This window comes from Argentina anserina, chromosome 7 (genome assembly GCF_933775445.1).
Source record: "Argentina anserina chromosome 7, drPotAnse1.1, whole genome shotgun sequence".
Lineage (NCBI taxonomy): Eukaryota > Viridiplantae > Streptophyta > Magnoliopsida > Rosales > Rosaceae > Argentina > Argentina anserina.
Genome location: NC_065878.1, coordinates 13,227,632 through 13,254,885, shown reverse-complemented (window position 1 = coordinate 13,254,885; position 27,254 = coordinate 13,227,632). Strand labels below are relative to the sequence as shown.

The following is a 27,254-nucleotide window of genomic DNA, read 5'->3' as shown; positions in this document are numbered from 1 at the left end:
CATTGCTTCAAAAATGTTGAAGCTAATAACGTCTTCATCAAATTCCATTGTGAGACTTCCATTTGCAACATTAATGCAAGTTCTTGTAGTCCTCATGAATGACCTCCCTAAAAGCAATGGCGTTGTTTCCAAGGGTGAGATCTAGCACATAAAAATATGCAGGGAAAATCAAGTGACAGACATGCACAAGGACATCCTCAACATACCCCTTATGTACTTGTTAGACCTATCTGCCAATTGAATAATCACATTATCATTCTGAAGGGGTCCTAATTCTAGTGATTGATAAACATTAAAAGAAATAACATTTATCAAAACACCTAGATAAAGCATGACATTTTCAAAGAATGTGTTACCAATTTTGCATGGGACAGAAAAACTTCCCGGGTCCTTCATCTTAGGGGGTAGCTTCTTCTGGATAATAGCTGAAATTGTCTCATTCATCTTTACTACCTTCTCCTCCCTTGTCTGTCTCCATGAAGTGCAAAACTCTTTCAAGAATTTGGCATACTTTAGGATTTTCTTGATGCACTCCAACAATGGAAGGTTAACTTGCACCTTCCTAAAAACTTTCAACACTTCATCATCAGATTTGTCTTTTTTGCTCTTAGCAAACCTAGAAGGAAAATGTACACACGAAATGAGATTAGTCTTAACTAAACCACTAGAGTTAGAATTTGTACCTTTAGGTGCCTTTGGGAAATGCACACTCTCCTTCTTGGAGGTTGTTGGGTATTTCTCCAAATCCTTGTTGATCACAATCTCCATCATCATCATTATCAATGTGGCCCGTTTTGGGCACTCTTTAGAACTCTAGGCTGCTCCACTAGCTCAAGCCCACTCCTTTTTATGATGGCTTGGGCTTGCTCGTTCATTGGGTTAGATATAACTCCACTTGGTAGCTTTCCTTGTTCAGAGAAATGACCCATGAAATCAACTACTTGGCTCATATGCGTATGCAACTCCGCAATGTCCTTGCTATTTTCTTGTTGGCACTACCAAAGTTTGAGTAACAGTGTTCAACTGACTCTGCCCAGCATCCAAAGACTTCAACATTTCATCATAATTGGGGGCACTTGTCACATTTGGAGGTGGGACATTGAGATGGAGAGCTTGCGGTCTTGCAAATAAACCAGATAAGTGAGGCCCATATTGCATAGCATTATGTTGTGGCCTAAGCACATTGTCATAATTGGACCACCGAAAATTTAGATGATCACATAAACCAGGGTTGTAAGTATGGGAGAACGGATTGTACCTCTGACCTCCCTGATAACCAAGGGCATTCACTTCCTCATATCTTCTACTAGAGACAACTTGGAAACATTGATCAGTGGGGTGCCCCTCCGAACAAATGCCACAAACTTGTGCTCCACTTGTTCTCATAAACTGACTCATCATCTTGGAAAGCTTGTCAGCATTGTGCTCCAGAGCAGAATCTGAACTCAAATTTGTCTCATGCACTTGTCTTGTGGAACTAGCAGATGTTCCAAATTGATGATTGTTCATAGCTTTTTTCTCCAATAGATCATTTTCTACCACATTACTCTTGTCTATAAATGATCCACCAGCTACTAAATCTAGAAACTCTCTATTTATTTGTAGCAATTATTCATAGAAGTACTTAAGCAACATAATTTCTCTAATCCCATGGGCTGGGCATGATGCTATAAGAGATTTGAACCTCTCATAGTAATTGTAGAATGACTCATCTGACCTTTGCTTGAATCTTATTATTTGCTTCCTAATGTGTGTCACCTTTGATGAGGGAAAATACTTCGACAAAAACTCATTCACCATTGTTGTCCTGAAGTAATACGATCAACATGTAACTTAAACAACCACTTTTGAGCTCGATCCTCCAATGAATATGGAAACGCCCTCATCTTTACTATCTGAATATTAGCTTCTCTAGGGCACATGGTGTCACAATTGAACTGAAACAATGTAAGATGTTGATTGGGGTCCTCTTCTGAAAGTCCATGGAACTTAGGCAAATGATGTAGGAACCCACTCTTCAACTCAAAATCACTCGTCTTGCCCTCCTTTGGAACATGATACCCAAACTGCTCTTTCCTTCCTCTATACTTGACCATTCTGCTCTCTGATTGACGCAATTTCTGGTCTTGGAACTGGGTTTTCCTTTGTTGGGCTTTGAACTGTGGGCTCTGGATCAGGTAAATCGAAATTCAATTGGCCCAAAGGACACAGACTTGTCAACAATTTTAACTATGGATCCTCAAAGAACAATGGATTAAGCCCACTACAACTTGATGAACCTAGAAATGGTGAAATTGATCCAAAGTCTCTTCTTTCGTGAAATGAACAATCTGAGTTGACGGAAACGTTATCTCCCTCTCCTTGTTGTTGAATTCTCTTCATGTGTTCACTAAGTTTGAGAAATGTGTCTGAAAAGACTAAGTGTTAGTAACTTTACATAGTATGAAATACAAGTATGAGTAAATAAAGACTTTATTTATTTCTTTCTTTTTCTTTGTTTTTCTTTCTTCTTTTTGTTTTTACATAAATGTAGGACTAACATTATGTCTAATTGATTTTATTCATATAATCCTAAAATTTAAGGTACGTAGAGTAGAGGAGCTAACTGTGCAATGGACTGAGACAACCTTAAGTAGGGTCTTGTTTTTATCTGATATACCTTCAACTTTTAGGGTATCGTTTTCTTTTCAAACTATATATACTTATTTATACAAAGTTATTTTCTAAGTTATAAAATAAGGTGGACGTGCGGCCTAAGTATGTCGTCTAGACACAAACTCATTCATTTGTTTCAGAAGGCTGGATATCTAAATTCAGAGATAGTCGCAAGGTATGACTCATTTGTTGGACACCACAGAGGCTATACCATCGAAATGATGTTTCTAATGTCGACTCCATCACTGAGATGTATGTCAGTCTATGGGCCTCTGAGATCCAATTTTGTAAACATTGAACCAAGGTAATGAAAATAGCATGCCCCTTACTCATCTTGGAATAAATATGTGTATTAGATTGCCCAAAAAGTATTAATAAAAGCCGCCATCAACCCCAAACGACCTTAGCAAGGTACAAATGGAGGGTTAAGGCTAATATTAACAAAATGAACTTTACCTATTCCCTTTGCTTTAAAATTTACAATAAACTAAAAATAAATAAATAGTTAACTTCCTAAAAATTTAACTAATTGTAACAAGTATTCATATACGCATACTACTACAAAACGCAATAAATAACACAAACAAAGAATAAAACAAACAACAATTTTTTTTTTTACAATTTACAAGTATTTTTTACATTTTACACTTTACAAAAAGAAATCAAACAAAGTAATTACATTTTTACACTTCACAAAAAGAAAAGTAAAAACAATTTTACAAAATGTTATTGTTCATGAATTTTTTACCGATTTATTGTTCACCGTACTGTTCACAGGAATTTATTTTTACAAATATATAATTACACAAATCACAATACAGTACAAAATTAACACTTCAAAGAATTGAGATTTTCTCAATTACCCGGCAACGACGCCAAAATTGATGGGACGCGTGAGCGTCAGACAATTAATCCTGTAAAATGTCATCGTTAGTATATAATAAGCAGGGATCGTTCAGTCCGGGGAATTGAAAGGATCTCTAAACTTTTAGTGTTAACAAATAATTGAAGGTTTGAGATTGATTATTAACTAATAAAATAAAACCTAAATTACTATTTACATGATCTCGACTTCTCTTTACCAAACTAAACCAAATTTACCAATGCACAACATAATTACAAGTTTGGTTCTATCATGCATTCTAATTCATTTGATTACATACTTTTAGACACCAATACAATTAGAGCCTTAGGGGAACATCTAATCATGCAAGATTTCTATTGACGTTTAGGTTGACTTAGAGGCTCACCTAAATTGCATGCAATCAAGTTTAACAACACTTATGGTAGAAATCAAACAAGATTACATTTAAGCACCAAATCTTTGTTGGAGACATGCTTCACGGTGACGTCACTCAATATGGATGATGAAGATATCACTCAAATACAATCTTAGGGATTGCATTCAAGCACTAAAATTATATGCACATATTTGAAAAATTATCTAAGATCAAGTAAAAGAAGAGTAGAACACAATAATAGAGATAAAAACTTCAATAATTATAAGAACATAGATTCGACATAGTCTCAAAAACATATCAAATACAATGTGAAATTCTGAAACAATTACAAAACCAATACTTTCACATAAACAACAACCTTCAATCTTTATAGACTAAGAATTATATATTAACACAAATAAACGAAGCAATGGAGATGAGTTGCGAGAATCACACGTTGTATGAACTTTAGAGGTACGGCTGCAATAAGTGAAACTCGGTGGAGATGATAATGGTTTTAGGGTGGACGGTTTGGTTGATTTGTGAGGGAAGTTTATGGTGGTGTTTTGGTAGAGTTTCAGCTCTTGAATGCTAAGGAGAAGTGATCAATTTTTTGTGTGAATGATGTGCTATATGATATAAGAGTTTTGGCTCCTTGATTATTATAACTTAGATTTTTTCTCTTCAATTTGTGGGCTGTTTCTTTTTCTCTCTTGCATTATACTTTTGTTTACTAAATCCCTCATATATCTCTTATTTTTTTCTCTCTCTTTCTTTCACTTATTTTTTTCATTGGTGGATGCAATCTCATTTGATCAATTCCTTATTTTTCTCCTTTAATTTGGTTGTCTCATTCTTTCTCTCTTGCATTATCTCTTTTTGTTTACTTAATCACTCCTTTATCTCTTCCTTTTTCTCTCTCTTAGGTGTACACGGCTCCCTCTCCTTAATCTTCTCCTTAATTGTATGATGTTTGCTGCATGAAAGTCTCTTCTCTCCTTATTTTCCTCTATTTGTTTTCTTCATTCTAGCTACACAATCTCATCTTAAAAATCTGAAAATAATAAAAGACAAGAATAAAAACAATATAATTCATATAAACTTGTCCTAATCTAGACAAATATTGTCTTAAAAAAACACATATGAGATAGATAAGCTCAATTAGATTAGGAAAGTTTCTATTTCACAACACGGAACTTTCTTGATCAAGTAAGTTACTAGAATAGGAAAGTACGATTAGGAAAATTACCGAATAAGAGTTTCAGTTCAAGTAGGACTTTCCCAAATGGTACGTTTCCTAGTCTAAAAGGATGCCTAATGCAAGTAGGATTCTCAATATATCCGTCAATGCAACAGAAACGTCGAAAGATGAAGACTCCTAATCCAACTAGGTTTCCTAGTCCAACAAGGATTCTAGACAATTTCTGCGTTTTCAACTCGTTTAAGCAAAAAAATGTCATCAATGCCACCGAAAACTCCTACTATGACTCAACGACTCGAAAACAATAAGGGCTAAGCAAAGTACAAATGGAGGTAAAAACATGTTAAGAACGTCGCACAAAGTGCTCCTATCAGGTCACACTGAGGAAACACATTTGGCAAAGCCCCGATCAATGGGGTTTCAATATGTCAAAACGCATTTTTTTTTGTTGACCGTAAATACGAACAATCAAACCATGTCCAAAACAGACGAAATGTTTACGAGGTCCCTGAATATATATACTGATCACATCAGCTGGTGTCGATTGATCATATTTTCGAACTTGAGTTGTCGATTGCCTAAGTGTCCACAAATGTATCATTACCTTTATATTAGATTTAGAATAAAACTATCTTATTATGAAGTGACTGTATGAAGAAAAATTCTTGAGATCGATCAACACCAGCCGAGTTATCGGTATATATATTTAGTGACTCTATAAAAATTTCATCAAGGACTTTGTTTGACCGTCAAAATTTTCGATAAACCAAAAACACCACTAATATGCCCTAAGGGAAGACCTATTACCAAGATGCGAACACCAAAAGCCGTTTGCATATATTAAATTACCTAATTTTTGTTATCGATCGTGCACGGTCGCATTGAGAAAACTCATTTGGCAAAGCCCTGGTAAATGAGAGTTTTAATATGTCAAAACCCATCTTTTATGGTTGACCGTAGCTACAGACAGTCAAACCATGTCCAAAACGGACGAAATTTTTATGGAGTCTCTAAATATATATACCGATCAGCTACTGGTGTCGATCGACCGTATTTAGAACCGGAATTTTCGATCGCCGAAGTGTCCATTAATGTATTATAACCTTTATACTAATCGCATTTTGAAGTGACTATTTTGAAGAAAACTTCTCGGAATTAATCGACACATGCCGATGTAATCGGTACTTATATTTAGTGACCATGTAAAAATTTCATCCAATTCGGATCTCGTTTGACAGTCGGAATTTCCGGCAAACCGAAAAGACAACTAATATGCCATAAGGGAGGACCCATTACAAAGATGCGAACGCCGAAAACCGTTTGCATATCTGAAATCACTTAATTTTTGTTACCAATTGTGCGTGGTCACACTGAGGAAACTCATTTGGCAAAGCCCCGGTCAATGGGGTTTCAATATGTCAAAACGCCTCTTTTTTTGTTGACCGTAAGTACAAACGGTAAAACATGTTAAAAACGGACGAAATTTGTACATGATCCCTAATTAAATATATTGATCACATCTACTAGTGTCGATCAACAATATTTCGAATTTATTTGCAATTTTTTTTGGAATGTTTTCTAATAATTCTTTTATTATTTCAAATCCTTAAATAAAAGTATTATATTTTTTTTCTAATACAAGCCCACAAGGCCCTGCCCGTAAAAACCCGCAAAGTCCGTCTAACAAAAGCCCGCAAGGCCTGTTTTAGGTGGGCGGGCTTGAATCTTCATATTTGTGAAAATACCTGGCTCGGCTCGGCCTGTCACTTATCTAAATGTACTAAAGAACCCGGTTCGTTGACGAGCCCTACATATAGTTCGACTTCTTTACTAAGGTTGCAGAAGACCAGAAATGGTCGGTGTATTAATGTTTCAATTTCTGAACCTTGTTAATGTAATATAGAATAGCTTATAGTATAGCTTATTGAATATACTGTAGAAGACCGATCGGAATATGGGGTGGGAATGGCTCCTTCGTAGCTCTAATCACTCCTTCCTTCACCAACGATTCAAGCTCTTGTCATATACAGGTACAGCCTGGAACTCTTATATAACTCATTATGGCTAGGGCCTATGTATCCATTTCGGAGCTAGGCAAATTTCTGTTGTCGGAGAAGAGTTGTAATGGCCTTATGAGTCCCTTCTAAGAATAACTCATTTGTAGTGCTCTAATCGCTCTAGTCGCCTATGTATTCATTTCTGAGCTTGTATAACTGGCTCGTTAGTCGTCCGGAAATGACGTCCGTCCCCACGTCGGAGCTAGCCGAATGTTTTAAAGCAACTATATATATACCAATATCGGTTTATTTATTTTTTTGAATGATGCTATAATTGTACTACTTGCACTAGTGCTTGTGAGCAACTTTCATGGTATCAAGTATATACCACTTCTTAGAGAAACTCCATCAATACCACTTCTGTTTTCAGTTTTCACCCATGGTATGATCAGCATCAAAGGTATCGAATAAAATTGAGACAGCCATCAGTGCCCACAGCTGATAGAAATTCCCAAATAAGGTTTATCCTCTCAAGAAAAATAAAAATTGACATTTAACAGTGTGTGTATTATTTTTCTCATTGGACCCATCACCTTTTGACCCACAGGAACAGACACAACCCTATCCAGTGGGACCAACCAACGTGTCTCCATCTCTACGTCCAACTCGTTGTCGATAGCCAACGAACCGTCAGATTCTCTTCCCTCTCTCCCTAACCAATCACCATAAAAAATTCCACAACAATCTCTTACTGTACTCCCTCCCACTCCAAATAAATACCCCCCTCCCCCACAAAAATGGCCCTTCGTTTGTTTTGAGCTTCCCTCCAGTAGCAGACTACTCTCCAAATCTCAATCTTCTGGTTTTTCCTTCTAGATTTTTCACTTCATAAGCCATGCTTCGAAACCAAGAACATGAACCGGCCCAACCCACCCGATCAGAGGCTAATTCTCCGCCGTCTCCAGCGGCCCTTGTGCTGAAAGAAGAGCTAGAGCCAGTAACCGAGCAGAGGTCGGTGACGGTGGCGGCGGTCAACAAGCCGAAGCGGACGTCGACCAAGGACCGGCACACGAAAGTGGAGGGGCGCGGCCGGAGGATCCGAATGCCCGCCACGTGCGCAGCCCGGATCTTCCAGTTGACCCGGGAGCTAGGGCACAAGTCCGACGGTGAGACCATCCGGTGGCTACTGGAGCACGCCGAACCGGCCATCATCGCCGCAACCGGCACTGGAACGGTCCCGGCCATCGCCATGTCTGTCAACGGCTCTCTCAAAATCCCGACCACCGCGCCCGACTCCAAACCCGGCGACCCGCCCGGCAAACGCAGGCGCCCTTGTAACAGCGACTACGTGGACCTTAACGACACCGTTTCAGCCGGCCTGGCTCCTCTCACCAGCCACCAACAACCGCCACCGCCGCAGACACAGACGGTTCCTCAAGGCGTGGTCCCCATGTGGGCCGTGACCTCAAACGGCATCGTTCCGGGGACTTTCTTCATGGTCCCGCAAGCTCAGTCTCCCCACTTATTCACATTCCCTTCCACCGCCGCCGCAGCCGCCGCGTCGCCGTTCCTGAACATCGCCCAGCCCATGTCCTCCTTCGTCTCCTCTACAGGCCACGTCCTCACTCCCGTCTCCAACACGCTCTCGTTCATGTCCCCCACCACCACGTCCTCCGCCACCATCACTCACGGCACCGTCGCGAGCACCGCCGCCCCGCGCGACTTCTCGCTGGACATCCGCGACAAGACGGAGCTCCAGTTCATGTTCGGGTCGTCAAAGCATTGACCCGCGAAATCTCCGGCGGTCTTGGTTTCCGTCCATCGTCAACTAGGGTTTTCCCTTTTATTTCTCTCCTCCCTACGATCACGTGGTCACGTGAGGGCGGGGAAAGTGGGGTCCGATTAGGCGGGGGTGGTTGGGGCCCACGGTGGGAGCGCCGGGTAGGGTTTTGTGAGAGAAAGGTGGGTGGGGGCTGTGAGAATATATTTGTTTTCTTTGGTAGGCGGTGGGCCACCAGGTGGGGTCGGGGCCCAAGTGGAGTGTGGGGACCAGAAAAAGGGGACCGTTCGAGCACTAGTGCCGAGGCGGCGCTCGCGTGTGGGTGGTCCCTACAGGGGCGGGCAGGTAGGGAGTGGAGACACGTGGCAGCTTTGGAGGTGGTGGATTTGTTTTAACGGTGGGGCCCGGAGGATTCCGAGGGGAAAATGGAAATGTGACGGTGAAGATGAAGATTGGCGCAAACTATTACACTTTAGCTTGTTTTTGTATTTTTTTTTCCCTGGGTGTCGATGAGAATTTGTAAATTGGAGTAGAAAATCCATTTTTATTAGTTTATGGACCCAATTCTAACACCCCACTTGTGTAATGATATTGAGGTCTTTGTTTTAATGGATGCTATATTCTCATGGCAACCAGATATGAGAATGTCTAGAGTACAAAGAATGGAAGGTAGACCATCAAACAATCTATTAACTTGTGCCACAACAGTGAAGAAGTAATGAGGTACTCTCCAAGATCAGTAGGCCGACGTGAAGTCGACATTGTGTGTGGTCGGCAAATTTTCTAAGTTGAGGGACTCATTTTGGACCGGAGCAAGCATCTGTTGATGTAGGCGTACAGCCTAGTCCATAAACCAATGCTGAGGTATGATACATAAAGGGAGTTCTCTTGATGTAAATTGTGACGGCAAAAGATGAGTGTGCATAAGATAACATTTATTCCATGTAACCAAGAGAACAAAGGAAAAAGAAATTGGGTAATACCAAGAAATAACGAAAAACAAGAATCAAATTCATATTCAGATGATTATAGAAGCCTCACCGGCAAGTTAAAATTCCCATTTTGTTCATCAATAAACACCCCTGCAGTTCGTTAAAATTCACATTTTGTTCATCAATTAACTGTCATACCTGTATAGTTTATACCTAATCAGACAATCAGATATTCTCATGTTGCGGCATTTGCCAATGTCTTCGACTTCTTTGGCGGGGGGTTTCCTCCCGAGAGAATGACATATAAATAGAAGCAGATCATTGCAGCACTAACAGCAGCATAGAAGCCTGTTGGAAATACTTTCTTTGTCAGTGCATAGGTCTGAAGGCTTTTCCATAGAAGGGCCGCGGCCAAAGCAGCTTGTCCGATAATAAAGGGTAAACTGGATTTTCCTTGCCTCCAGATTTTTAAGCTATAAATGCTAAGGGCTAGCAATGCGCCTCCAAACAGGAGGCCAGAGCCCAGTGTGGCAGGATTTCTGGAGAAAACAAAACCAATGAATCCACCACTCAGAACCATCCCACCAAATGGAATTCCAAAACAGAAATCATGAATCTTGGCTGCTCGTTTCGGTTCAACAACTTGTTCATCATCTAAAATGGGATCCGACTTTGCAGGTGATGCATCCCCAGTGTAACTAGCAGAAATCTTTGTCCTTGAATTGCTTTCAAGATTCATAGCAAAAGTTGGCAAAGACTTTGGACGAAGGGCACTTGTGCAAAGGAGTGAAGGACGTCTTGAGATGTGGAGGTGGCGATTCATGGCAGAGAAGCATGAGAGCTGCGAAGTTGTCCCTGCTGCCATTTTTCTCATGTTGCCTGATTTTAACCAACCAAATGTAAAGCAGTGCTCAGTAGCGGATATATAATAAAAATATAACGGGAATATATCGAGATATATCGGATTATAACGGATTTATCGTTTTTACTAATTTTTAATTAAATTTAATATATTTATAAACATATACATCAAAATATACCAAATAAATTTGAGAAATTAAAATTATAGAAGTAAATGTACTAAATAAACTTCATAAAAAATATTTGATTGTTTTGACAATTAAAATACATAAATAGTATTAATTAATAAAAATAAAGGTGATCATTCATCATAAACTCTCTCGTCATTGGATACTATCAACGAAACTTTAATTTTATTTAAATTATTTTTTCAAAACAATGTGGTTTTTAAAAAAAATTTAAAAGAATGGCACCGATATATCGGGTCAAACCGAGTTTGACCCGATATATCGTCATTTGACTTGATTTTTGCATTGACCGATATAATAGACCGATAAGCAACTTATCGTATCGTTTTTTTTAATATCAAGGATATTTAGAACATTGACTATATCGAGGATATCTACCTCAAACACCAAAGCAGATATAGAGTATCACCAATCAAACTTCAATTAATTCCTGATGATAATATAGTCATACATGTTGACTGCTAAAGTCTTAACTACTTTAATCAAACTTCATTAGATTGGAACAAATTGGAACAAATGCCAAACAGTCTGAAAGCATAATATGAAAACATTTGTCGGTAAAAGCCAACACCGAGCAGACCAAAAGCTAAAAACCTTGATGCTCTTCTTACTTCCATCACTTAAATCCATTTATATTTTGTTTGAGAATCTATGCTTAAGGCCCGAGTTTGCATATTGCTTCAGAAGATCACACTACTACTACTACTACTACTACTACTACTACTACTACTACTACTACTACTACTAGAACTACGAAGAGTATCTTAATTATAATTTTACCTGAGTTTTTTTTTCTTCTAAAAAGTTTCAAATTTTCAACTGATAGCATTCAAGAAATTGCAACCCATTTCTGACAATGTGCCATAAGGTTAGAAATTAAAACTTAGCCGATAAATCGTGACCCTATATCGGTTTGGGTGCCTCTAATCTAAGATTTGAAAGAACACAACTGCATCAGTAATCAGATCAGAACCAAATTTGCACTTTCTCCTAGCATAGGCAAGGCTAGCAATTACCATTCCTACAATACCAGCCGCCACCAACATGAACATTCATCTGCAGATAACTTTCTCTAGATTGATTAACATGTTGTTCATGATTCCCATTGCAAACTTCAAACAATGAAGGCAAACCGTGGAGAAGGTTTTAAGGGAAATCTGAAGCTTACCCGGAAATGGAGAGGAGAGGAATACGACCAATCTCGAATCGAATTGAGAGTTTTAGGAGGTGGGCAGTCGCCGCTTGGAAAAACAAGACTCGGTTTGTGCAGAGGTATCTCTTCCAAAGTCTTCAACTAATCAAGTTCTACACTCCTTACTTCGGTTTCCTTCCTTTTTTGTGTGCGTGTTTTTTACCCTTTTTTTTTCTCTCTCTCTCTCGGTCAAATATGTTTATATGTTGTATGGTGAGACGGGTGAGTTAATGAAATATTAGACCATATTGTATTACTTTTCAAGATGGCAAATATAGGGTTTCAGGTTTCCATCTTTAATTCTTTAGATTAAGACAAAAGGATAGACAAGCTTTGTATCAATCTCAACAACTAAAGAGGAATATGTATCTTACATGACCATCCTACGCTGATTTTTTTATGCCTTGTTAGATGACATTGTTGGTCTTTCTAGAACTAGAGAGTTTATGACTTGTAGCTCTAGCTAGTTTCTTTTTTGCTTTCTTTTACTTGACTAATGACCCCATTTGTACTAAAAAAAGAAGAGGAGAAGTGAAAGAAACACTAAACTTTGATTTTGGACGTTTTCCAATTTCGTTTGTGGAAGTTGCAATGATACATTCTCTGAGTGAGTGTTTTATAAAAACTATGGGAATCAGTACATTTAACTATACCAATCAAGAAAGAGAATGGAAAATGTGAGTACAAATAGGAAGAGCAAAAGAAAGGTCCTGCTGCTCGTATTTCGCTGGATTGCTTTGGAAAGCTCTTTATTGCCGAGATCTACGTTGTGTGTGGCTTCAACTGCCTGTTGGAGTTGCACAAAGATAATTAGCAGTACAACTTTGAAATGCAAACTGATGCGTTCATACAAGATGTAACAATAGTTTCGTCATTGAGTAACAATAACAACGAGGAAGGAAAGAATGTAGTAGACATAAATCATGAAGCAATGCATATCAGATATCCACTCACTTGATCATAGAGTTGCTCTATTTGTTCACGTTGTTGCAGAACATGTGTAGACATAAGATGATTTAGAGCAGACATTTCCACCATCTTAGTTTCAGTTTCCTGAACTGCATCTAGAAGGCTAGTCAGCTCTACCTGCATAGCATAGCAAGAACAGCAATATATAAACTGTAAGCAACTATATGTCTTAAAAGGTTGGTACCTCAATATATAATAGAGTAAAGACAGAGATAAACATAGAGTCAAACTTCTGATGACCTGAAGGGCGCGTGTTTCATCATCCAAGAGCTGTTGTTGAACTGTTAGAGACTGCGCCTGAAATGCTTCTGGCTCCCGGGCCTCTAAATTGTTAGAACTGGAGGTATCATTGGATTCTTTTTTTGGAATCCTGTTTAGTTTCCTTCTTGGTGTTGCTCTACTAAAGGTATCTTGGAAGCGTATGGATCTCAGCTGATCATACCGGGACGTGACAGAATGGAGTCTCTCACTTAAAATCAAAACCTACACGTTTGAACACATGCATCAGGAAAACCTAAATAACACCATGATGTTATTCAATGCCTGACAATATAATCTTGCCACGATAATAATAACTTTCCCAATAATATGGGCCAGGAAAGATTAGCTTAAGAAATAACAAAAAAGGATGGTTTTTAAGTCCAACGGAATGGGGGGAAAAAAATTAGTTATAAAGGATGGTCTTTCATGCCTATATAGGCTTATGCACACACTACAGGTCTACAGTACAAAAGTACATATTCATATAACACGAGACAAGAATCATACCACACCATGCTTGTGTGCTATAGTATCAGCATTAGAGCGATCAGCCCTCATACCAAGCCAGCCCTTTGACTTTGCTTCATCATCATTAATGCAATTTTTGAGAACATTAATTTGTTCTTGGCACACTTTAATAAAAGCACTAACCTGCATATAGAGACAGGCATAAGCACTGAGAAAACCATGAAGGCCTGATTAGCATACATACAGAAGTATATCTCGCCTAAAATAGTAAAACAATAACAAACTATAACCCAAAAAAGACTAACTGAAGAGTAAACTAAATCCAGAAATCATGATATATAACAGGTAGTACTGACAGTACAATCAAAGGAATAATTCTATAAATTATGAATAACCCAGCTCCATAACCAACTTGAAATATCACCATGTCAATTGAGAACTTACTTCCTGCTCAATGCTATCTCTCTCATGTTCAGTGGTGCGATGCCGATCCACATAATCCTTTCGATGTTTCAACATAAACTGTTCCAGAGCTCCAATGCTTTCAAGCTGATTCAATTATCAAAGCAAATGGATCAAACACTCACAATCTCTTGTGGTTGGGGCTAATGATTTACCCCAAAACAAAATCACAATTTAGATATGTTGGCCCATTGGCAGTAAGGTACACTATAATTTAAATATGGTAGTCCAGTAGAACATAATATACAATCTACACCAAGACTAAAGAACAATGTTCACTAGAACAGAAAATTACAACGTGGGGGCATGAAATGAGTGAAAATGAAAATTCTGAACTGGATGTCAGAGAATACTAAGAGATAGAATACATATAATCAGCACTCAGGCATAAACTTCTGTTAGTTGTGTGTGCGTAAAAATATTAAGAATTAGTTGCAACCACAAAATCCTTTTTATTAGGCGAGTTGCAGCAACAAAACTATATTTAGAACCGGATATTGCAAAAAGAAAGATCAACCATATGTGTTTCCAATCAATTAGGCGGCACCAAGTACAATTACAAATCAATGAATCCGAGAACAGAGAAACAAAAACCAGCAGCAGTCTTACTAGAGTTCAGTTAAAGAAATAATCTTGAGATCACCAGGGGCAAATCGTCACCGTTGGTTAAGCCGGAAAATGAGAATCCATAATTAGATCCAAAGTTCCATACAGAAGTAGTTTGTTTTTGCGACACACAGAGGCAAGTGCACCCTAGTGTTTGGGAATATGTCGTGCTTCATACACAATCTAGATCAACACACAGGCATACACTCTCATAGGGTCCTTAAATCAAGTCTAGTTTCTTAGCTACTAATTCGGAACTGAGAAGTATCAATGAATTTGGTCTCACCGGATCATCTTATTCTCCATCTGACCGAATAACAAAAATCGAGCTTAGAACAAAAGTCTATATGCTTCACAACCAAGCCATAATTCATGCATCTTTTGTGATGAGACAACAAATGGCGTAAGCATTAGCATTTCCTCCAAACACTTCCATCACAGTTGATCAAATTCACTAGGACAATCACTATCAGAAGCAAGTGTGTAGAAAAAAAAATGAAGGTTACCGTTTTGTAAGCAGCAGTGGTGAAAGGTGACCTTTGGCGAGGTGGGTGGATGATGAACTTGGCCATAAGCGCTGCCAATTTGGACTGTAAAATTTTCCATAATCAAACACTTGAAAATCCACACTGCGAAAAGACCAAAGCAACAACAGAAAAAAGCAAACAGGGGTTGATTGATTGAAGAAAACCTCGTCGTAGCCGGAAGAAATCGCAGCCTGCCGGACTGCGTCTTTGAAATCTTCCAGCCTGTCTCTGAATTTCGCCATTGCGATGGAAAATTCACACAAAACCCTAATTCCGAAAACTCTATCTCTGGACTCCGAGATTTGAGAATTTTGATTTCCTTTCGGTGAGAGCTGAGTCAAGGAGAACTGCCATCTCATCACTTTTTCCTCCTCTTTCGTTTATTTTTTTATTTTTTGGTTTCGTTTTTAAAAAAATTAACCGTTCGGGTTCGGGTCGGATCCAACCCCGGGTAAAGAGTGGCCCCAGATAATGAGTGTGCGATTGTGAGTCTGACGATAATGATCATACCTAAAATACTTGCTTCTAAATTGTTTTCGACTCTGATATTGACAAATGATGTTACATAAATTTTGATGTATTTCAACAACTAAAAATTTATATATATATAAAAAAAAAAAACAAGTAGTCCGTCGGATTGCACTTATCTTTCCGATACTTGAATAAAACTGGTGTGAAGGTTAGTTGCTTTAAAGATGGTCTCCCTTCTGTATGGTAAAGATGGTCTTGGCATTTCCAGGATGTTCTGTTGTACTTTCAAGTTCTGCTTTTCAGTCTAGTTTGCCACTCACAGTGATATAATGTATTCCCACTACTCCTGTCATCTGTGATGGGTTTTAGGAATACTACTTGTAACAATATAACACACTACTGTATGTAGTAAAAACCATTCAAACAAAGATGTGTTATCGGCAGGTGCTGCGCTACCATGCATGGATATAGTGAATTAAGACACCGGAAAATAAACATCTGCCCAAACGCAACAGAATCAAAGAGCAGTAAACTAAGAGTAAGAGGTAAAATAGCAAATGCAATGCAGTAGGAAATTCCAGCCTATTGCTTTACAGAACTACCAGGGTTCTAGTTAGTTGATTCAGATATTAACTTGGATAAGAAAGCGGAATAGCAGAAGGCTGCCTCAGCATCAGCACAGCAGACAGTGTACAGAGCATCCAATACTTGAAGCTTCTAGTGACCATACTTCTGAAACTCCCACTCGCTGTTATCTGGAATACCAAGACAAATAACAAAAAGAAAGTTAGGGAAAAGCCAACAGACCAAAGGCAAAGACTATAAGAGTGGAAAGTAGACACTGATACATCATTAGGTACAAGATTTCACTAAACCGTACCTAATGGACAAACTTGGCGGGTCTTGAGCCATCTGCTTATGCAGTGAAAGTGAAATGCATGGTTACAAACCCCTGTAGCGATAAGAGTAAACATTTCAGACTGAGATATAGATTTCACAAGCTTGCTACCAGATGCAACCATCAATCAGTAACTCAAATTACTACATTAGCACAAGGATCATTTTAAGATACAACAAAAAGATCTTAGTATGATTACAAGTACAAGATTCAGACAAAGAAAAAAAGAGACTAGTCGTAAGGTGAGAGAGAAGTATAACCACAATTAAATATGGAGCACACATATAATAAGTATCAAACAATGAAAGTCAGACAAACTAACACTAGGTAAAATTTAATGTCCTGCAACACCACTACAAGAATCCCTTTTTCCATTAATTAGTTTTGAAAATTGTAATTTTCCTTCAATTTTTCTCTCTACCTCTAAAGCACCTAACAGTCTGACAAGCAACTAACATGTTGAAGAGAAGCAGATGAATTCGTTAATACGGTAACCCAATGAATTCCAGTGTTTCCCTCTAATGTAACTTCGAAGAACAATTCTTTAAAATATCCTAACAACAAATTGCTCTAAGACACACATGAATAACAGGTGCTGATTCCACAAGAAATTATCCACTCTATGCAATCTAACCGAGTCCCAATCCGAAAGACAGTAGCATACACACAAACATGAAAACATTCTTGCTGGCAAAAACAAACGTACCCCAAGCAACAGTACATTCCTCGCTGGTTGCGCTCGCCTGGTTCGCCTGGCACTCAATGCCTAACCACCACAAACAAAACGCCAGTAACTAAACAACAACCAACACCATAAAATCTAAACTACATTACAAAGCAATCAAAACAGTAAAACTAAAAAAACTCACAAAGATCCATGATATGGTTCCTGCAAATAGCACAGTTATCCACCACAATATCTGCACTCAACAAAACCAAAACCAACATCACCAAACCAAATTCATATTGAGATTAAAAGCCCGAAGAAGGAATTAGGGGTCAAAATAGTTACCCCAAGCCCAGAGAGCCACAGCATTCCATTTCTTGATCTCGAATCGCTTCGGCTTCTTAACCGAAGAAGGGCCGGCGCTGCTGGAGCCTTCGCCTGTCGGAACCATGGGAACTTCGGAATCCAATGTAGCCATCGCCGGAAATGTGATTCAGTCCGTAAAGCTAAAAGAAGCTGAAAGCAATTCGGAGAATCAAATATTAGATAAATTTGATTTGCAAGAACCCTAAGAGTGGAGCTTTTGGGTTTTGGAAAGAATCGAAATTAAGGGTTGTTGAGATTGTAGGAGAAGTGTGAAGGAGGAAAAGAAGAGAGACAGATAGAGAGCCTATTGGGTGTTATATAGGTGCCACATATACAAATTTTTGTTTTTGTTTTAATTTTTACAAGGAAATTGAAGATGATATATATATATATATAGTGAAGTTTCACTCTGAAATTACAGAGTGAAGTTCTAATTTTGGCACACTTTTCGGTCAAATGTTTTCACCATAAGCGATTCAATATTTATGTATGATATTCAAGATCATCTCTATAAAGTTTCATCCAATTCGGACATCATTAAGGTATTAAAATTAGATTAAATCAATGAATGAATTAAAACTGTTCAAAGTAAACCGTTCGTGTAAGTCTCAATTTTGAAAGCTCAAACCATTGTCGAATTGGATGAAACCTTTGTAGAGATGATCTTGAATAACATACCTAAATATTGAATCACTTAAGCTGAAAAAATGTGACCGAAAAGTGTGCCAAAATTGAAACTTCAATTTGTAATTTCAGAGTGAAGCTTCACTCTGGATATGAACTGTATATATATATATATATATTTTTTTTGAAATGGAATTGGGGGAATATCCCCGAACATAATTGAATTCAAACGGAACATCAAGGTAATGCCTCGGATGAGACATATAGGCTGAATTTCGGGCTACAAAAGAAGCATGACACAAATCCTTGTAGAGAACATCTTGAATAATAACAAGACTCACATCTAACCAAAACTCATCAACATCAGAAAAAATAGCAAGTTGTGCTAACGTTTAGCCACGTTATTTGTTTTACGAAAAATGTGACTCACTTGGACAAAGGCAAGCGTATATAGGTACATCTTACAATCCTCCATCAGCCGACCCAAATCAGAGAAATCATCTTTTGTACATGCAATTGACGCAACAAATAAGGCGCAATCACACTTTATTTGAACATCATTCCAACCCTCCTAAATTGCAATAAGAATACCTACACCCAATGCCTTTGTTTCCATGTGTAGTGCCGACCCAACATGTTGAAAAGGTCAAGCTAATGCAGCCACACACATCCCATTAGCATCACGTACAACCACACTTATACTTCCCTTCCTTGAAGTTTGGATAAAAGAACCATCCACATTAATCTTAAGCCTCCCACTCGGTGGCATCTGCGATTTCACTTTCTCCCTTCTCTCATTCTTTCTCACCACAAAAGTAACACTTTGGAACTCACTAAGCCACTGAGTAGCCCAACTCACCATAAACCAAGGATCTAAACCTTTATTCTTCCACACTAGCTCATTTCGAGCCTTCCAAATAGCCCACAACAGTATAAACCAAGTATCACATTGAGACTTTGTTAGCTTCTCCATCATATAAAAAAACCAACAAGAAAGATGCTCACCTGGTTCTTAGATCCCACCTCCGGAATTGCACTAATACTCAAAATTAGGGCAACTTTCTTGCAGTCCCTAAACAAGTGAAAGTCATCTTCCACACTCCTCTCACAGAATACACAAGACTTGTCCTCAATAGAAACATGATGCCGAGAAAGATTAGCTCTGGTGGGACGATTGCCTTTAACAAGTCTCCAAATAAAACTTCGAACCATAGGAGGGACATGGGCATGCCAAACTACATTCCATAATTTCCCGAGCACATTCCCATTTGACAACCAGCCGTCTGTCCTCACCATCTGGCGCAACTCGAGCAATGTTGTAACAACTACGAACAGAGAAAACCCCTCTCTTGTCGTAATGCCACATAAACCTATCTGCCGGTCTACGACTACTAATTAAAATGCTCAAGATCGTCTCCGCATCATCTGGAAGAAATAGGTTAACCACCACCTCCTTTAACCATTCATGATCAACCGAGTCAATAAGATCAACCACACGCCAATCATTTGTTTCCTCTATCATAAATAAAATCTGACGGAAAGAGTGGGCCTTCAGAATCCATGGATCCTGTCAAACCCTGATATGATCACCCTTCCTAACCTGCCACCTGAGACCCTTCTTTAACAATTCTTGCCTCACTAAAATACTCCTTTAGCTATAGGAAATCCTTGCCTTAGCTTCAGCTTCCATAAAACTCAAGCTAGGGTAATAGCAAGCCTTAAACATACGAGAAATAAGTATTCGCCACCTTGCCCTTGGTGAGGAGGGAGAGATTGACCATATGCATATGATGAAAACCAAAACCACCAACCACTTTTGGCACACACAATTTATCCTATGCAGCCCAACAAATTTTTTTGTTCTCTAAACCGTGGAGAAATTAGCCATTAATTGTTGCATCTCATGACATAGGGTTTTAGGAAGTTCAAAGCAACTCATTACATAACTCGGAACCGATTGAGCAACAACTTTTATTAACACCTCCTTACCGACAATACTGAGGGTCTTACCTCTCCACCCTTGGACTGCTTCTGCACTCTCTCTACAAGATAATGGAAGACTTCCGTTTTTGAATAACTTATCTTTGTTGGCAAATCTAAATAATTATCATGCTTGTTAACCCGAGCCACACCCAACAAATAAACAAGATAAAATGTAAGGTATTAGAATCAACCACTAACAATCCTACTTATGTGTCTATGTAACTAATGAATTATTTCATCTATCTAGATGACAATTCTCGTATCTATGTCATTCTTAGGTACTCTAGAACATAGTTTTACTTAAGTGTATGATGCTCTCCCTCTCATGCTAAATAGCACGGATACGGACACAAGTGTCCGTATTTGACACAATATAATATGCGGACACGGAAAATTAATTAATCTTTGACACGGACACGTAATGGACAAGTTAAATTAAATATTAATTTTTACTATATATTGTATATATACTTATCTAATTTTTTTTTTGCCAATTTGAGGAAGAATAAGCAGCGCCATTAGATCTCCTTTTAATTATCTTGTACGATTGAGATTAAAACAAGGTACTAATACACTAACATATACCTTCACGCACATGATCCTTTCTAACCATATTTATCTCCCACAATCCCACTGGCCTCCACTGCTTCTCTGGGATAGAAACGTTGATATCATCACTCTAGCCGATCGGAAAACTTCCATCCCTATCACCACCATACCCAACCATGTTAATTCACCTTCTTCCAAGCCTGACGCTGCAAATCTTCGGCATTTACAGATCATCATCCTACTTTCCCATCGTCGCCACCATATAAGGCCGAGGCTGAGATCGATAGCGATTTTAATCTCCTTGTTCGATCGGCCGCCTCTATCATAAGCTTGGTCTATGGCTTTGGTTCCAACTTTCAATCTGTTCTTGATGTCGGCTCATTTTGATCAGAAAAGGTACCTTCGTTTTGATAGGAATTGTAGAAGTGATTTCAATTCGATGCATGTTGTTTGTTAATTAAAGCATATGATTGATTTGTTGCTTCATTTTGATCGGATTTGGCTTCGTTTTTCTTGGATCTCTGGAAAGCTAGATGTGAGTAGCTAAATCGCGTGTCCCTTTAAGGACACGATCGTGTCTAATTATCAATTCGTGTGTCTGAGCCATGTCTGAATATCAGTTCGCGTGTCGTGTCTGTGCTACTTAGCTCTCGGGTAAAGGTCGCATATCTTAGCTATGCAGTCTATCTTTCTCAAATATAAATTTAACATGCATGACTCATTACGTTCTATAAAACAATGAAATCAAGCAAACCGTTATTCTCTCGCGAGTAACAATGTAATTCACCACACTTCATCACAAGAAGCTTCATAATCTATATTGCATCTCTACTTCAAATTTATCTTCGAATTACTATATGCAAACCCTAAGGTGATCAATCAAAGATCTTAAACATAAAGCATCATATCAAATAGTGACTAAGCATTCATCATAAAAATTTATAAATTCATCAATAAAACATCAAACTACATAAACAACCATGATAGAGCATCATCATAATCCTAGAAAAAAGTTTAACAAAGTACGATTAAGAGAAACATAACAAAACCATAAAAGAATGGAATGGGGAAGATGGATGGATGGTCTCTGTTTCTCTGGTATCTACATTGTGCTTTGGAGACCTCCTCTCATGAAATTCGTGTTCCTTTATATATGGAAGATTATTGCTCATCTTTGACTTCAGTTTTCTTGTAAAACTTGGTTTCAGACTCCTATCTTGATATGGAATGTAAGAGCCTTTAAATATCTCTTGTAAAAGTAGGAATTCATGTACTATATGCATCTTTATCTGAATCATTGACATTGATGTATTGAAATTAATGCACTTGGCAACACAACTTGAATTCTCCATGAATGCTAGTGAACCCGAGCATATTTCAGCTCTGACCTCTCGTCACTCAAACTATCATAACTTCCTCTGAGAGTATCGAAATCATGATCCGTAAAATCCTACAGAAAATAGACATCAGTATCTTTCCAATGGTATAAGGATCATAGTATGATTCGATCTGCAACTCCCACAGTAGCTCGAAAAATTCGGACGTTCTGCATATGCAGATTCTGACAATGAACATAATCGCCATTTAATATTTATCAGCTCATTTTAGCCTATTTTCTTCTTTTTTTTTGACACAAACCTATAAACACACTAAAATAACATAAATCAATCATAAGTTAGAGAACAAATAAATAAAATAAGGATATGATGCATATAAATATAAGATAATATGAGCACATCACTTAGCTTTATTAGGTTTTCTGTTAGAGATAGATTCGCATCTCTATAATAGATTCGGACTCCGAATCCTACGGGATTGTGGTTATGTAATGGTTATATATAGGCCCCCACAACATTCAATAAAGTTACAGTTATTATCCGAATTACTCTCGAATTTATCATTATGCATCATATAAGAGATAGTTGCTAAGTAGCACAGACACGGACACGAGTGTCCGTATTGGACACGATTTGATACGTAAACACGACATATAAAATTTTTTTTGGACACGGACACGTTAATTAAATATTATTTTAAATAAATATATATATATTAAAAAAAATAATTTATACATTTGAATGTATTTAGATGTATATATATGTCAAAGCGTGCATTAAAATGATGAAAAAATAACTTGTTGGAATGGCTAAGAAGTTAATAAGTACCTTGTATAACCAAGGTTTGAATCTCACCACAAGCATTCTTATTTTTATCACAAGTTTATCTCCTTATATATATATATATATATTAAAGTGTGCATAAATATAACAAAAAACTGAATCTGTTGGAATGGTTGAGAAGTTGTTGGGTTCCTTGGATGACCAAGGTTCGAATCTCACCATAAGCACTTTCACTTTTATCATGAGTTGGTGCGTGTCCGCGTGTCCTATGCGGATACTCGCGTGTCCAGGCCGAGTTAGAGTGTGTCCGATTCAGATACTCGTGTGTCCAGACCGTGTCCATTTCCGATACTCATGTCCGGGCGTATTAAAATGATATATGTCCGTGCTACCTAGGATAGTTGACTTGATAATTTGAATAAAGTTCTTGATACAGTCTGTACTAAGGGTGTAAGTAGGAATAAAACGCTTCTGAAAAGGTAGATCTGAAATACTTAGTAATTTGAGAAGGGTCAAAGATAGTCAAACTAGAATTGTCTTTAATTTAAGAAATAATTTTCATTTTCTTTCCTGGTTACGACCTGAGTTTGAAAATAGGTAGTGTTTTTATCACCAAATGATTGCCACTTAGAACGAGCCCTTTAAATCTAGAATAACTCTTCAGCAAAAGCAAGTTTATCAAGTTCAGTAGAAATAGAAGCTTCTTGGGACAGTAAACTTAGATCAAGTTAAGTTTATCAATCTCAATTGTTAAACTCTATTAAAATGAACCAATAATCATTATATTATTTACAATGTAACTAATTATCATTATATTAATAACAATTTAACATGTACGAGTAGGTGTATCATGAGCATGTAAAACGAAATATTTTTATATGCTACTGTAGTACCACGTGTTAATACCTAGTAGTACTTTTTACATATTATATTTCGACACGCGGATTTATTACATCAAAATTATAATTTAACATATTTTTATTATTTGTGAAATGACCTTCATGTGTATTGATGATTTTGAACTAGGATTTTCAGGCTTAGAGTTTAGAGTTTAGGGTTTAGTGTATATGGTATATGGTTTAGGATTTAGGGTTTTAGACAAAAACCTAAAATAACCTTTGACATAATAGCTGAAATATAATTTTTTTGATTAGATCTTACATGTCAAATTGTGATTAGAATGGTAGACCACTAGGTATTGCCACATGGTGCTACAATAACACTGAAAAATTTCTCAAGTAAGACGTTGCCGAACATTGCCAACTGTTGTAGAAGAATTATTCTATGTATATTCTTGATGCATATTGTCCTAACTAGTATATAATAATCTAGATAAGCAAAAATATGAAATCTATGATTATATGATATATTTAATGTAATACATGTATAAAAACTATGTTAATTTCTTCTTATTTTAATGCGTACATTCTCTGTTATAATACATACTAATTTTCTAGAAGTCTTCATTAATTTTTTTAAACGTGCTGGTAAATAGTTAAAACTCGGGTTATTAAATTGTTATTTACCAAAAAGGTGAAAAATTTAAACCCTTACCCTTTAGTGTCCTCTTCTCTGCGTTAAACCCTATTCCCAGAACTCATATCTGAACTTGATGCGCGGCTCCCTCCCTCTCCGTAGAGGTAAAAAACTTCAAGTCTGCTCTGTTAATCTTCATCGTTTTCTCTTCGTTTTACAATTACAAAATTGGGTTCTTTAATCTCATCACTATCTATTTAGCGATTCAGTTTATGATAGTTTTAGCTTAGATTTCATGTCATATATCAGTTCTCTTCAGTTTCTGTGGTTCTTGAAATTTTGAGCTTCAGGAATTCATACCCATCTGCACTATGTTGTCTTTTAATTAGAATATAGAACTGTCTTAGACTCATAAATTTGAATTAGAGATGATAGTTTTCTGGCAATATCAAATGTTGAATTGAAGCACTATCAGTACTGATTTGACATTAGCTAACTGTATAGAGAATTGGGTTTCTGGGTTTAGTTATGATATGTGGATAGCTTTTGAGTATTGATTTTACTTGTTGGATGATGATTCAGTAAAGCTTACCTCTTGGTGTTGTTTTGTATCTCTCTGCAGGTTCAAATAGTACTTAAGACCAGAGTTAGCTTTCGCAGTTGTTTTTTTTTCTTTGATTCGATATATGATTTAGTAATGGATAAATGCTCTGGTCAAGAAAAGTGCTTTGTTCCTGAAGATGTTCTCCAGGCAGTTCTAAGTGTTTCAAACTCATCTAACCTTTTGGAATCCTTGGAAGAGTTAATACTAGTTTGTAAAACCGACTCTGGTCGCGAAGACCTTGCTTCCAAGAATGTTCTTCCCACAGTGCTCCAGCTCATTCAATGTCTCTCATACCCGTCTGATCACTACCTTCTGACATTGTCCTTAAGGCTTTTAAGAAATCTGTGTGCTGGGGAGGTGGCAAATCAGAACTCATTTGTTGAAGAAAATGGGGTTGCAATCATATCCGATGTTTTGAGTTCTGTAATTTTGCTGGAGCCCGATTTTGGGATTATTTGTGTGGGCTTGCAAGTTCTAGCTAATGCTGCATTGGCTGGAGAACGACAGCAGCATGCAATTTGGCAGCAACTCTTTTCCGAAAAGTTTCTTGCTCTTGCAAGAGTTCGTAGCCAGAAGACGTGTGGCCCGCTGTGTATGATTATCTACACTTGCTGTGATGGAACCCCTGAACTGGTTGCACAGCTTTGTGGTGATTGTGGAGTAACTATTGTGAAAGAGATTGTAAGGACTGCTGCTGCAGGTAATTATGGATGTCTTTTTATTGCTACTTAAATTTAGCTTCAGTTAAGTTTCTTTCTGAAATAATTTATTCATGAATGAGACTAATTTGTACCTTCTTATGTTTTGTGTCTAAAATAGTTGGTTTTGGAGAAAATTGGTATAAACTGCTTCTTTCAAGAGTTTGCTTAGAGGAACCTTACTTCCGGCCACTTTTCTTTAGTTTAGAACATGGTGGTGGAAGTGAGAATGGTGAAGATACAGAACGTGGGGAATTTGGGGGAGAGTCTTTCTCAAAGGACCAAGATTTTTTGCTAAAAAACGTATCAGAGATCTTGAATGAACGCCTTAACGAGCTAAGTGTTCCAAATGAATTTGCTTTGTGTGTTTTTGGAATCTTCAAGAACTCCATTACAGTTCTTAGTCATGCAACAAGAGGCAGTTCTGGACTACCAACATGCTCTGTTGATATAGATGTCTTAGGATATTCGCTTACAATCTTGAGAGATATATGTGCTCAAGGGACACTAAGAGGATTGACGGAGGATAATATGGATGTGGTGGATGCTTTGCTCTCCTATGGTCTCATTGAAATACTGTTGTGTTTGCTTCATGACCTAGAGCCACCAGCAATAATTAGGAAATCCATCAACCAAGCAGAGGACCAATATGGATCAACTTCTTCTACATTGAAACCATGTCCGTACAAAGGCTTTCGGAGAGACATTGTTGGAGTCATTGGCAATTGTTTATATGGACGGAAGCTTGTGCAGGATGAGATTAGAAGAAAGAATGGGCTCCTTCTGTTGTTACAACAATGTGTAACAGATGATGACAACCCGTACTTAAGGGAGTGGGGCATTTGGTGTGTGAGGAACTTGTTGGAGCGCAACGAAGAAAATCAACAGGCAGTGGCTGAATTGGAACTTCAAGGGTCTGTTGATGTTCCTGACCTTGCTCGACTTGGTCTCCGAGTAGAGATGAACCCGGAAACTGGACGTCCAAAGCTTGTTAATATCTCGTGAGGAACTTGTGAGTAGGGGTTGGAGTTTGATAGTGCATTGACCTCGATGACCTATACTGTTATTTGGATGAAGCTGTGATGCGTGAAAACGTACACCAATCAAGGTCTTAGGTGCTAAACTTGTCAAAGGTGCAACTTTATCTTATGACTATAGAAATAGAGGTTTTATTGCTTTCTAGTCTTGATGTGTTCACAACTTCAAATTTTGAGGATGTTTGTTTTTTCATTTCGTAGTTTAATCTGAATAGGCACCTTTGTTCGCATTTGTTTCCCTTTGATCATATTAGCGTAGCTTGCATCGAGATGTCTTCACTATTGCTTGACCCTTTGCGGTCGTTTGACTCGTGTCATTGGACTCCTTCCATTTTTGTGAGTAAAGGATATAATTTTATCATTTTATGTTCTTGGGTTTCTAGATTTGTACAAGAATATTATTAATATTGTTTTAGCATTACATGAACATATTGCTTCAAGT

The 27,254-nt window shown here is 37.8% G+C and overlaps 5 protein-coding genes across 5 annotated transcripts; 2 read left to right on the top strand and 3 right to left on the bottom strand.

Annotated features, from left to right (window-relative positions):
- The first annotated feature begins 7,877 nt into the window (after positions 1 to 7,877).
- On the top strand, positions 7,878 to 9,089 carry LOC126802220 (transcription factor TCP9). Its single transcript, XM_050529812.1, has one exon. It carries the CDS (start codon positions 7,969 to 7,971, stop codon positions 8,857 to 8,859), a length of 891 nt encoding a protein of 296 aa, XP_050385769.1. The 5' UTR covers positions 7,878 to 7,968; the 3' UTR covers positions 8,860 to 9,089.
- Positions 9,090 to 9,879: 790 nt separating this feature from the next.
- Positions 9,880 to 12,173, bottom strand: LOC126802221 (protein FATTY ACID EXPORT 1, chloroplastic). Its single transcript, XM_050529813.1, has 2 exons — positions 12,003 to 12,173; positions 9,880 to 10,664 (listed from the first exon to the last, which is right to left on the bottom strand). The coding sequence occupies exon 2, from the start codon at positions 10,657 to 10,659 to the stop codon at positions 10,021 to 10,023; it is 639 nt and encodes a 212-aa protein (XP_050385770.1). The 5' UTR covers positions 10,660 to 10,664; positions 12,003 to 12,173; the 3' UTR covers positions 9,880 to 10,020.
- Positions 12,174 to 12,558: 385 nt separating this feature from the next.
- Positions 12,559 to 15,681, bottom strand: LOC126802737 (syntaxin-81). The gene is made up of 7 exons (XM_050530420.1): positions 15,484 to 15,681; positions 15,299 to 15,382; positions 14,169 to 14,273; positions 13,764 to 13,907; positions 13,236 to 13,478; positions 12,981 to 13,112; positions 12,559 to 12,813 (listed from the first exon to the last, which is right to left on the bottom strand). Exons 1-7 carry the CDS (start codon positions 15,676 to 15,678, stop codon positions 12,670 to 12,672), a joined length of 1,047 nt encoding a protein of 348 aa, XP_050386377.1. The 5' UTR covers positions 15,679 to 15,681; the 3' UTR covers positions 12,559 to 12,669.
- Positions 15,682 to 16,304: 623 nt separating this feature from the next.
- On the bottom strand, positions 16,305 to 17,985 carry LOC126802014 (RING-box protein 1a-like). The gene is made up of 5 exons (XM_050529530.1): positions 17,701 to 17,985; positions 17,558 to 17,608; positions 17,395 to 17,454; positions 16,671 to 16,742; positions 16,305 to 16,545 (listed from the first exon to the last, which is right to left on the bottom strand). Exons 1-5 carry the CDS (start codon positions 17,831 to 17,833, stop codon positions 16,508 to 16,510), a joined length of 354 nt encoding a protein of 117 aa, XP_050385487.1. The 5' UTR covers positions 17,834 to 17,985; the 3' UTR covers positions 16,305 to 16,507.
- A 6,594-nt stretch (positions 17,986 to 24,579) lies between these two features.
- Positions 24,580 to 27,177, top strand: LOC126802627 (uncharacterized). Its single transcript, XM_050530276.1, has 3 exons — positions 24,580 to 24,637; positions 25,096 to 25,777; positions 25,897 to 27,177. The coding sequence occupies exons 2-3, from the start codon at positions 25,171 to 25,173 to the stop codon at positions 26,778 to 26,780; spliced, it is 1,491 nt and encodes a 496-aa protein (XP_050386233.1). The 5' UTR covers positions 24,580 to 24,637; positions 25,096 to 25,170; the 3' UTR covers positions 26,781 to 27,177.
- The last annotated feature ends 77 nt before the right edge of the window (positions 27,178 to 27,254 follow it).

Excerpts from the sequence above, each read along its gene's own strand:
- LOC126802220 (XM_050529812.1), top strand. The coding sequence starts at position 7,969 with ATGCTTCGAAACCAAGAACATGAACCGGCCCAACCCACCCGATCAGAG.
- LOC126802221 (XM_050529813.1), bottom strand. The coding sequence starts at position 10,659 with ATGAGAAAAATGGCAGCAGGGACAACTTCGCAGCTCTCATGCTTCTCT.
- LOC126802737 (XM_050530420.1), bottom strand. The coding sequence starts at position 15,678 with ATGAGATGGCAGTTCTCCTTGACTCAGCTCTCACCGAAAGGAAATCAA. Across the intron at positions 14,274-15,298 it reads CCACTGCTGCTTACAAAACG|CTTGAAAGCATTGGAGCTCT; the intron begins GTAACCTTCATT and ends TAATTGAATCAG. Across the intron at positions 13,479-13,763 it reads TAGCACACAAGCATGGTGTG|GTTTTGATTTTAAGTGAGAG; the intron begins GTATGATTCTTG and ends TCAAACGTGTAG.
- LOC126802014 (XM_050529530.1), bottom strand. The coding sequence starts at position 17,833 with ATGGCTACATTGGATTCCGAAGTTCCCATGGTTCCGACAGGCGAAGGC. Across the intron at positions 17,609-17,700 it reads TGTGGCTCTCTGGGCTTGGG|ATATTGTGGTGGATAACTGT; the intron begins GTAACTATTTTG and ends TGTTGAGTGCAG. Across the intron at positions 16,743-17,394 it reads GGAATGTACTGTTGCTTGGG|GGGTTTGTAACCATGCATTT; the intron begins GTACGTTTGTTT and ends TTATCGCTACAG.
- LOC126802627 (XM_050530276.1), top strand. The coding sequence starts at position 25,171 with ATGGATAAATGCTCTGGTCAAGAAAAGTGCTTTGTTCCTGAAGATGTT. Across the intron at positions 25,778-25,896 it reads TGTAAGGACTGCTGCTGCAG|TTGGTTTTGGAGAAAATTGG; the intron begins GTAATTATGGAT and ends TGTCTAAAATAG.